Consider the following 12,433-nt stretch of genomic DNA (forward strand, 5'->3'; position numbering starts at 1 on the left):
GTATACCAAGCAAAATATTTCGCCTCTAAACAGGACGTATACCAAGTTAGACTTATTCCAAAGCAGACTTATAGTACCACTGTATAAAGATTAGATTATAAATAAATCTATAAAAATGAAAAGACCACTGATTGATCATGGAAGTATAGTTTGTACAGTAATTGAAGTTACTGCATTGTTTCCGGAAGGATGAGTTCAGATCAAAACCTGATCACTTTCTGTGTATAACAAAATTTATTTGCATAGGTCGCTTTATGTATAGCAGATATTTAATACCTGTGTCATATGTTAATTACAACATGATAGGTTTATTATATATTCAATTGTGAAAATATTTCACCTTGCATCCTGAGTGCTTCTGATTATGTGTTCTGTTCAGGGACTCTGCATGCATTGTAGTTTAACTTTATTTTGAAATTCCTTAACTTAATTGAATAGATACATTTTTGTAAGATGCATTTCCTTAACCCATTTATTATTTTAATCGATTAGACTGCCTTCTTTATTCCTTATCAAGTGTGTGCCCAGGTGTTATGCAATAAATAGATGTGCCATTAGTAAAACAGTACTTGGTTAATGAAATCAGATTTAAAAAAAAACTTACAATTAGTGCTTAATGATGGAGGGATGGGGGGTAAGGTGGGCAAGAAAAGCAGAGACATTAATGTCTGTAAGTGTACACTGCAAGTGATATAAGCACAAGTATCAAACTGTTAAATTGTTACTTATAATGGTAATAATATAGCCCATATTGACTTAAATTCAAAGAATAAACCTCACTTATGACAAAGTTATTATGCACTCTTGTCTGATGGTTATATGTTGTAAAAATAATTTAAGGGATTAATGAATGAATAAATGATTCAGTGAACTTTATATATTCTGAGAGGTGCCTGCATTAATGATATTAAACTGAAATATATGTGCCCTGAATACATACTAAGCCAGGTGATGTTGTTCACTAAATAATGTCAAAATACCATAGTTAAAGCTTTAATTTTTACTAAGTTATATACTTATACACACTTAACTAATCGCAGCACTTTTTGCCAGGAAAGTCACATTATTGGTTTGACATACTTTCTTCCAGTTTATTCAGGTGTGGTAAAGAGCATATTAAACAAAGGGAGAAAGATTAAAAAAAATGTTTTTCACTATATCTTTGTGCAAAGATAAACATGCCTGCTTTGTTGCACACAAAAAATGCCTGTTTTTTTTACAGATCCAAATAAATTCACAGCTAGAATGGCATTTTCGGAAAGCTTGTTATTCACATAGAAGGTGATTCGTTTGGTCCTCCCGGATTGCTGTTGAGCTCACTGTACCTGGTAATCCTTTGTACAGCTCTGACTTTGTTAGGTAGTGTGTTAATTAGCCTTCACAAAATAGGGTGAGCATGACTGTGCTGAAATGTTGGCACACCGTCACTAATATATGCTCAACGAATTCCCGTCCACTTCCTAGCCATGTAAATAGACATGGTCCATTGATTAGATCAGCAACTGCAGTTGGCAAGTCTGACACGACTAACAACTAGAATTCCGTGTAATATGGCGTTGACATTACTCATTTCATGAGACCACCATCTACAACAATGTCAAGTCACTTTGTATAAAGGTGTTTGCTAAATAGTAATGGCAGCAATCTGATTTAATCATTTGTGTAAAAAGAGAGCAAACATTTGGGTGCAAATTTTAAAGTAAAGCACAAATGTAATATTACAGTTTAGTCCCATGGCTAGGTGGAAACTAGAACTCCGATATATTAGAAGCTGCTTGATGACTGATTATTATATCAGTACAGCTATTGAAAAGCGTTTGTCTAAGCAGTAATACGTTTTTGAAGAGGTGTGCCTTGAGATACCACTATTGATAAAATGTGTTGTCTCTCTGGGTATTGCACTTGAAGTACTACATAACACTCCAGTGTATGACTGTGCAAAGTGTACAGGATGAGGTTGCCTGTAATTGCCTGTATCCAGGTCTCCTATGTTGGGATGAAACAATGACAGTAGCGGAAGTCTTATCTTGCTTTGCAAAATTATATGGGCCGCTGTATATCTCATTCATCCCTAATAATCCTGCAGTTGAAATTCTGTGCCTTCCTTAATCAAATGATTAAATAAATATACACTCACTAAAGGATTATTAGGAACACCATACTAATACGGTGTTTGACCCCCTTTCGCCTTCAGAACTGCCTTAATTCTACGTGGCATTGATTCAACAAGGTGCTGAAAGCATTCTTTAGAAATGTTGGCCCATATTGATAGGATAGCATCTTGCAGTTGATGGAGATTTGTGGGATGCACATCCAGGGCACGAAGCTCCCGTTCCACCACATCCCAAAGATGCTCTATTGGGTTGAGATCTGGTGACTGTGGGGGCCATTTTAGTACAGTGAACTCATTGTCATGTTCAAGAAACCAATTTGAAATGATTCGAGCTTTGTGACATGATGCATTATCCTGCTGGAAGTAGCCATCAGAGGATGGGTACATGGTGGTCATGAAGGGGTGGACATAGTCAGAAACAATGCTCAGGTAGCCCGTGGCATTTAAACGATGCCCAACTAGCACTAAGGGGCCTAAAGTGTGCCAAGTAAACATCCCCCACACCATTACACTACCACCACCAGCCTGCACAGTGGTAACAAGGCATGATGGATCCATGTTCTCATTCTGTTTACGCCAAATTCTGACTCTACCATTTGAATGTCTCAACAGAAATCGAGACTCATCAGACCAGGCAACATTTTTCCAGTCTTCAACTGTCCAATTTTGGTGAGCTCGTGCAAATTGTAGCCTCTTTTTCCTATTTGTAGTGGAGATGAGTGGTACCCGGTGGGGTCTTCTGCTGTTGTAGCCCATCTGCCTCAAGGTTGTGCATGTTGTGGCTTCACAAATGCTTTGCTGCATACCTCAGTTGTAACGAGTGGTTATTTCAGTCAAAGTTGCTCTTCTATCAGCTTGAATCAGTCGGCCCATTCTCCTCTGACCTCTAGCATCAACAAGGCATTTTCGCCCACAGGACTGCCGCATACTGGATGTTTTTCCCTTTTCACACCATTCTTTGTAAACCCTAGAAAAGGTTGTGCGTGAAAATCCCAGTAACTGAGCAGATTGTGAAATACTCAGACTGGCCCGTCTGGCACCAACAACCATGCCACGCTCAAAATTGCTTAAATCACCTTTCTTTCCCATTCTGACATTCAGTTTGGAGTTCAGGAGATTGTCTTGACCAGGACCACACCCCTAAATGCATTGAAGCAACTGCCATGTGATTGGTTGATTAGATAATTGCATTAATGAGAAATTGAACAGGTGTTCCTAATAATCCTTTAGGTGAGTGTACATGGACAAGGCAACACGCAATGTTGCCATAATTGTAACAAAAGGCAAGTCATTATAAGCAGGTTTAGATATGAATAAAACCTATGAGATGAAAACCTTTCCTAATTAAAAATGTAGCTGGATAATGTGTTGATTGAGAGGCCATCTATGAACAGTGGTGCTTACAAACAATAGTTATTTGTAAATTTAAAAGCAGATACTATACAGATTCAGCTCAGCTGTTTTATGATTATTTTTCTGTTCTAGGTGACTTTGTAATATTGAATTATTGTGCTGCATCTTGTATTCTGCTGTCCAGAACAGTTTTAAAATATGTGGTTTATCTAATAAGCGATATTATACATGACCTATTTTAGCCATTTCAGGTTCAGGTGAATTTTTTTTTTTATTTTTATTTTTTTTTAATAAATATATGCTTCTGAGAAAATTTAGAAAATTTCTGTTATCAGAGTGGTATGGGCTGGTGTAACCTTTTATATACCCACAGTATAAACTATGCACTAAGAAATTTAAATGAAGTGTAAAAGGGGTATCAAACTTCACCCTTAGACTTTTTCTGCACCCTAGTACATTAGGACGTGTCCTGAATCCCATCATTCTTCTTCTGCTTCTTAGTTTAGCTAATCACAATATACTAAATTATATAGTGTATATTCTGTTGCATATTGGCTATATTGTTTGCTTGGAAGGTTGGGAATGAAAAATGTTCATATTTTTACTGTTACCTAATGTGTGTACCTATTTTCTACTACTTTATGGGTACAAGTATTGAAGGGAAGATGGTGGCTATAAAATGTGTTTAGAAATTTTGAAGTCCTTTTATCAGTAGGCAGATTTTCAACAAGTTAAAGTCTACCAATATAGTTGTGCTGTTTCAATAATTACAGATTACCCCCATAAATATGGACCAAATGGAGGATGTGCAGATAGTTCAGTTTTTGAAAGGATGAAGAAGTATCAGAAATCTGCAGTAGAGCCAAAGAATGTAAAGGTATGTGATACATAGTGCATGCATACATTTATTTCACAGCATGCCTGCATAAATACTTTACATGCTCAGTAGAAGAGCATACATGATCTTTTAAGTATGATCAAATATAGAAATATACACTCAGGTTTTGCATTGTATTAGATCAGTCATGCTGACATCACACTAAATTACATTTCCAGCTATTTTCAATGGTATCCTTCATTTACTTATTCTTCAAGAGTTGTGCACAGTCTCAACACTCATCCTTAACAGATGGTCATATAGTGTAACATTACCATTGGCTGGGTTAATGGTCTCTTGACGCGCCGTTACAAAATGAAATCAATTTAATTATGTTTAAGTCAAAGGTGACAGGCTTCTTTTGTATGCAAGATTTGAGAACCAATGAGTATGATACATCACCACCACCACCACCACCACAAGAAAAGAAGATAAACTAATGTTTGTTTTTTGGAATGCACAAACAAAAGTGAGGTTTGACTGTCTGTCTTGGATTTGTTGTACCATGTTGGCATGGAGAAAGGAAAAAGAGGCTGAGACTATGGTTGAACTCCCCCATCCCAAGAAAACATTTGTATAGCCACTAGTAATGTTAGCCCACATATTAATTGGAATTCAAAATGCATTGAGCTTATGATACTTGGGAAATTTGAAACTGTGCTGAAAAGTAGTAATGCATTCATGTAATGTATTATCCCCCGAGATTCCTAGTTCTGTAATTCTTAAGGCAAAGAGATCCAGCAGCTGCAATTAAGTATTATATGCACTTTAATGTCATGTCTTCCTTAGTGAGGAACATTATTGAAATGTGATGAATTTGTTTGTGCATAGATCGATTAAATAGTTTTCAAAAAAGGCTGGTTACCCTCTAAAAAATATGAAATGCATACTTTTATATTGGTCATTTCATATTTGATGCTACACCTGAGGAAATTAAATGCTTTAATAGATACAAACTAAGCAGCTTCTTGTATTGATCACTGTATTTAAATATTATTTTTAAGCATGATTTACTTTTAAGGTTCAGAAAAATAAATCCTCATCTGTACTTTATTAGGAAGCAATTATTAAACTTTTATGGAAATTCCTGTAGGCTAACAGACTAGCAGTCAAAATTATTAGTGCTGACACAGTCGCACAGTTGACCTGGCCAGTGTGCAGGAGAATAATACTGAGCTAGGAGTCATTTTGACTCTTTACAGCTATCCACTAAATACAGTGTCAGTTTTATGTATATAAAGAAAAGCATTAACAAGAGTCTGTAAAGTCATGATCCATAGGTTTAGATGAATGACTTAAGTAGAAAATTGAAAATTTAATGTGTTTATTAAACAGACTAACTTTTTATTTTTTATTTTTGGAAAGCAGAATGCACCTAATGCTGAACCAAATGACAAAACTGACCCAGTTTTATTGAGGAAACGCAGAGCAGCCTCTGCAGAAAAGAACACCTGTCAACTTTTTATCCAAACAGATCATCTGTTCTACAAGCTTTACGGCACCAGGGAAGCTGTTATTGCACAGGTGAATTCAGGGGTCATAGTTTTTTGTTCCCCATCCTTAATGTTTTTCTAAAATACTATGGTAGAAAAACAAATTCAATTGACTGAATCTCTGAAAAGATTTTTTTTTAATTTCTAAATGTGTGTACAGGTGCCAGTCATAAAATATCATGACAAAGTTGATTTATTTCCAGTAATTCCATTCAAAAAGTGAAACTTGTATATTAGATTCATTCATTACACACAGACTGATGTATTTCAAATGTTTATTTCTTTTAATTTTGATGATTATAACTGACAACTAATGAAAGTCCCAAATTCAGTGTCTCGGAAAATTAGAATATAAATTAAGACCAATGCAAAAAAAAAAAGGATTTATAGAAATGTTGCCCAACTGAAAAGTATGAGCATGTACAGCACTCCATATTTAGTTGGGGCTTCTTTGGCCTGGATTACTGCAGCAATGCGGCGTGGCATGGAGTTGATCAGTCTGTGGCACTGCTCAGGTGTTCTGAGAGCCCATGTTGCTCTGATAGTGGCCTTCAGCTCTTCTGAATTGTTGGGTCTGGCATATTGCATCTTCCTCTTCACAATTCCCCATAGATTTTCTATGGGGTTAAGTTTGCTGGCCAATCAAGAACAGGGATACCATGGTCCTTAAACCAGGTACTGGTAGTTTTGGCACTTTGTGCAGGTGCCAGGTCCTGTTGGAAAATGAAATCTGCATCTCCATAAAGTTCGTCAGCAGCAGGAAGCATGAAGTGCTCTAAAACTTCCTGGTAGACGGCTGCATTGACCTTGGACCTCAGAAAACACAATGGACCAACACCAGCAGATGACATGGCACCCCAAACCATTACTGACTTTGGAAACTTTACACTGGACCTCAAGCAACGTGGATTCTGTGCCTCTCCTCTCTTCCTCCAGACTCTGGGACCTTGATTTCCAAAGGAAATGCAAAATTTTAATTTCATCAGAGAGCATAATTTTGGACCACTCGGCAGCAGTCCAGTCCTTTTTGTCTTCAGCTCAGGCGAGACGCTTCTGATGCTGTCTCTTGTTCAAAAATGGCTTGACACAAGGAATGAGACAGCTGAAACCCATGTCTTACGTACGTCTGTGTGGTGGTTCTTGAAGCACTGACTCCAGCTGCAGCCCACTCTTTGTGAATCTCCCCCACAGTTTTGAATGGGTTTTGTTTCACAATCCTCTCCAGGGTGCGGTTATCCCTATTGCTTGTACACTTTTTTCTACCACATCTTGTCCTTCCCTTCGCCTCTCTATTAATGTGCTTGGACACAGAGCTCTGTGAACAGCCAGCCTCTTTAGCAATGACCTTTTATGTCTTGCCCTCCTTGTGCAAGGTGTCAATGGTCGTCTTTTGGACAACTGTCAAGTCAGCAGTCTTCCCCATGATTGTGTAGCCTACAGAACGAGACTGAGATACCATTTAAAGGCTTTTGCAGGTGTTTTGAGTTAATTAGCTGATTAGAGTGTGGCACCAGGTGTCTTCAATACTGAACCTTTTCACAATATTCTAATTTTCCGAGATACTGAATTTGGGACTTTTATTAGTTGTCAGTTATAATCATCAAAATTAAAAGAAATAAACATTTGAAATACATCAGTCTGTGTGTAATGAATGAATCTAATATACAAGTTTCACTCTTTGAATGGAATTACTGAAATAAATCAACTTTGTCATGATATTCTAATTTTATGACCAGCACCTGTAAAATCTGAATTTAATGTAATCTTTTTGTTGTTGAGTGTTTACTCCACCTGCTAAATCTAATCTAATAATTGTGTAAAAGTAGAATAAAGGTAGAAATGCTGAATTTAAATTTGTCTAAAACCTATAAGGTAGCTCAGAAAATATAAGACAAACTTGTCACAATTGGCCTACAAATACTGCAAGTTAACTATAAATCTAATCTTAATGTGTCATTATTAGAAATGGGCATTTCAGAAATTTTAGTTTGTTTTTTTTTCCTTATTGCAAACATTTTGTGTTTTAACCACCCCCTTTCAGCTCTCCAGCCATGTTAAAGCAATTGACTCCATTTATCAAAGCACAGACTTCCAAGGGATCCGAAATATCAGCTTTATGGTGAAAAGGATTAGAGTAAGTATTCATACTGATTAACATCCTACCAACAGAAGTTTAGCATTATTTGATGCTGACATTAACATGTTTTAGAAGTATGCCAGCAGAGGTTTAATTTGAAGTGTTTAAACATTGATTTACTTTCACAGATAATGTGTTCCTTATTTTTAGCTTTATTAGTCTATTATTGGTTGTTACTAATACTTTAAAAACTTATGCAGTTCTTAATTGTCTTTCTCCTCAGATCAATACTACAGTAGATGAAAAGGACAGCACAAACCCTTTCAGATTTGCCAACATTGGGGTGGAAAAATTTCTTGAGCTAAATTCTGAACAAAATCATGATGATTATTGCTTGGCCTATGTTTTTACTGATCGAGATTTTGATGATGGTGTGCTTGGTCTTGCATGGGTTGGAGCACCAGCAGGTACTTAAATTGTGAATCATGACATAATTATACGTAATCCAGAGGGCTTCCTATGCCTGTTTTTAATTTAATGGTAAAAATATTGCATACAATATTATTCAAATTAATATATTAGAGCACTAGAGAGTTGACAGTATAGAAAGTGTAATGTACATAGAAGTAAGTAAAGTACATGTCCCAACCCGATTACAAACCCCAGGTTAACTTTCAGTTGGGCATTAATTACTGCATGGCTATTTTATTGTCTGTGGAGGACTATATTAGTTGCCTACCTCCATGTTTTTACAGTTCCTTAATGTGTAAATACATCAACACCTGTTATTGAGGTAGCTGTTTACCCTTTTTAACTTGGATTGAGTATTTCAAATTATATATGTCTGTATGTGTATGTATATGTATATGTGTATATGTATATGTGTGTATATATATGTATATATATATATGTGTATATGTGTATGTATATGTATATATGTATGTGTATATATGTATATGTGTATATATATATATATGTATGTGTATGTATGTATATATATGTATGTGAGTAGTTATAGGCGGGGGGCTACTGTCAAAATCGCAATTAGAGCTGTCAATCATAATGATTAATGACTTTTAAGCCCGCCCTCTGGCGTCACACGGAAGTGCCGCCCGCTGGCGCAAGACCGGAAGTCCGCCCGTCGCCTCCTGATGGCGTCCGTCAGAATCCCCCGCCCCTCCACGTGACCTCTCTCCGCCCCGTTGGCACCGCCCCCCGGCGTCGGATTGGTGTAAGGCTTCCCGTCCCCTCCCCGACTCCTCCTTGAACCCTCCCCCGGCCCCTGATTGGTTCCATAAACTGTCAAGGGTCCGTTTGACGGAGGCCTGACCGCTGTTTGAACCCGGATTGCACCTGCCGGGAGAAATAAACTGTCAACGGACGTGTGATGGATGTCTGCCCCTGTTTGAACCGCTCCCACCCCACACCCACCTGCCTGCCCAGGAAACTGTCAAGGGCAGTTTGATGGATGTCTGCCCCTCCTTGAACTCCCCACGCCCCTCTCCCGAAAGACAAGCCGGGCATGTGACAGCCTTTACCTCGACAAGCTCAGACATGCCCGGGGGATGCCTCGGGCCCCGCCCTTTCTCCGGCACAAGCCCAGACAGACCCTGGGGTCTGTCCTGACCGGCTCAGACCAGCCTAAAGTCGCCCCAGCACCGACCGAGGATGTTCCGTACCCTGACGTCCTCAAGGGACTGCCTCGGCCTCTGGGTCCGAGGCAGCACCTGACGGACGGCAGCCCCAGACCTCCCAGTCCCCCGATACTTACCGGCCAGTTCTGAAAAGGCCCTATAAAAAGCCAAGCATTTTGTTCTCATCTTAGCTTCAAAAACCTGCATTTTTCCAGCTCACACACACACACACAGATAACAAACTGTCAGATCAAAGACACGGTCTGAGTCAGGCCGCATTTAACCATAGCGCCCCACACTGCCCGGCCACTTCTGAAACTGAGCGGCGTAAAACAGCCGAGCGTTTTCTAAAGACTCTGACCGGGAAAAAATGGAATCTAGGGCCGAGGTCCCAGCCAAGCGTCGGTTCCGCGGGGTGAAAAGATGTTTGTTGCCCGAGTTTCTCAAAGCTGAAGCGTCAGACATGGAACGGACCAAGTCATGTGAAACCAGGGTAGAACCAGATGGTGAGGATCAGGGAAACCCGACGCTAGTTTATGTCAAGCCCCGCCCTTTTACCCTAAATACTCCACCTGTTAGTCCCCGGATCCAGACGGATGATCAGACCTCAGCATTCTTTGAAGCTTTTAGCGCTCTCCGCATTTCGACAGTTACAGACTCTGCAATGACGGAAGTCGGCGTAACATCCTCAGGGTTTCCGCCTGAGGCTTCCAAGCCTGAAACTTACCAATTTTATAACTCGGGTTGGACGGGCGGTTTCAGGACCGCCAAGAACGTGACCCGCGTTATTTTACTGTACGACCCGATTACACTCTCTGGGCTACAGACCTTGAGACCGACGGTGGATTTCGTTCTCCAGGGCGGTGAGTTCTTACCCGACCTCGCTAATGGTGATCAGGCGGAAACCTCTTACCTAGCTCCTGGACAACCTTGGGTGAACAAACAAGATCCGGAGGAACCGATGTCGATCGGACTTTCTGAGACAGATATGGATTGCCCCGATGGGTTGCTGTCTGAAACCTGGGAAAAGGCCCTGAAGCTTATTAAAGGACTGATAACGTCTCTGGTGGACATTATTGTTTACTACGACCAGAAAAAAGAATGTCAAGGATGTGATATAAAACATCCAGGACAGTCTAGGCATACCTGCCTCTTTGAACCTGAAATCGGATACCGACAAGGTCGTTTTCAGAAGATTCTGAAGATTTTCCGTAAGTCTTGGCTGAAACGCTTGGCGGTGAAAGTTCTGGGGTATTATAATATTCTATTGCCGATTCCCAAAATAGACACGGTGGTCGAAAAGACTGTAGATGAATTTGAAAATACCAGCTCTATTCATGACACAGTAATGCAGTCATTCTATGAAATGGATGAATACTCTTACTCTGTTACCCGCCGTGTGGCAAATGAGTTTTGTAAACGTAATATTAATCATGAGGGTCATATGAATCTCTGGAGTAAATATGACCTGGAATTTGATGATATGATAGAACTGGTGGGTCTTTCTGAACCTGAAACCGCAGCAGTCTGAACCATGCAGAATCTTAAATAAATGTTTTCTAAGTTGTTAAGTGTTGTCAGTGTTTGTTTCATCACCGGCGATGGAGCAGGTCTTGAAAAAACGTATTATAACTCTGAGAACCCGGGGGCCTTAGGGGGTAAAGAGTCCTTGAAAAGAGCTCTTTTGCACGACGGACACTGTATTGGAGATCAAGAGGTATCCGACTGGTTATCGGGCAATACGCCTACACGATCCATAAACCGGCCAGAATCCATTTTAAAAGGAATAAGGTGTATGTTTCCAATATAGACGGGCAATGGCAGATCGATCTGGCAGATATGACAAACCTGGCCGAGTATAACCAAGGCTACAAGTATCTACTGACTTGTATAGATATTCTTTCTAAATACGCCTGGGTCAGGGCTCTGAAAAACAAAACCGTAAAGAAGTAACCAGGGCTTTTCGAGATATTTTGCAGGAAGGTAGAGCTCCCGTCAAACTTCAGACCGATAGCGGTAAAGAGTTTCTCAATCGGGAATTTCAAAGCTTGCTCCGTAAACACAGAATAAAACATTTCACCACCGCTAGTGAATTAAAGGCTTCGGTGGTGGAGAGATTCAATCGAACTCTGAAAACCAAAATGTGCGCTATTTCAGCTCCGCAATACCGGTCCTATCTGCCCGGGCTACAGGACTTGGTGAAATCTTATAATCTGAGCTATCACGAGGCATAAAATGGCCCCTGCAGAGGTGAACAGTTCCAATTCTTGGAAAGTCTTTAAAACTTATACGGTCTAACTAAACCCAAAACAAGTGTAAAATATAAATTCAAAGTCGGAGATACGGTGAGGGTGTCGAAAGCCGGAATCCATTTACCAAGGGCTACGAACAAACCTTTTCAGACGAGGTATTTACCGTTTCTGAACTGGTCCCTAGGGATCCGCCCGTCTACAAACTCAAAGATTATGGCGAGGACATTATAGGTTCCTTTTACGACCAGAGTTACAAAAGATTCTAGGACGGACGTCTTCAGGATCGAAAAGATTTTGGCAAAAAAAAATATCCGTAGAAAAAAGCATATTTTGGTGAAATGGCTCGGTTTGCCCGAAAAGTTTAACAGCTGGATCCCTGAAAGCTACGCAAGGCGTTAAATACTGAGAATGAAAAATAGTATTTCATTCACGGCTGTTCACAATGGAGAGAAAAAGCTTTTACGTCGTTCTTCCCAGCAATTCTTCCGCGATGTTTTCCCTAATAATACCATCGCCGAATTTACCGTCAAATTAGCGCCCCATCGAGCTACAGGGTCCCTGGGAAGTGGCATTGGCCGAAATTCAGTATCCGCACACCTGGAATACCCTAGATAAACCGGATAATAACTTTATC

At 39.7% G+C, this 12,433-nt stretch overlaps 1 protein-coding gene across 2 annotated transcripts in view; it reads left to right on the forward strand.

Annotated features, from left to right (window-relative positions):
• adam10a (ADAM metallopeptidase domain 10a) overlaps positions 1 to 12,433 on the forward strand; it is a 128,807-nt gene that overhangs the window by 82,817 nt on the left and 33,557 nt on the right. For both annotated transcript variants that reach the window (XM_039770220.1, XM_039770221.1), the window contains exons 5-8: positions 4,240 to 4,343; positions 5,712 to 5,867; positions 7,878 to 7,970; positions 8,197 to 8,380. In XM_039770220.1, the coding sequence (XP_039626154.1) occupies positions 4,240 to 4,343; positions 5,712 to 5,867; positions 7,878 to 7,970; positions 8,197 to 8,380 (537 nt within the window). The remainder of the gene's footprint in view (positions 1 to 4,239; positions 4,344 to 5,711; positions 5,868 to 7,877; positions 7,971 to 8,196; positions 8,381 to 12,433) is intronic.

The sequence above is a fragment of the Polypterus senegalus genome, chromosome 12 (assembly GCF_016835505.1).
Source record: "Polypterus senegalus isolate Bchr_013 chromosome 12, ASM1683550v1, whole genome shotgun sequence".
Taxonomy (NCBI): domain Eukaryota; kingdom Metazoa; phylum Chordata; class Cladistia; order Polypteriformes; family Polypteridae; genus Polypterus; species Polypterus senegalus.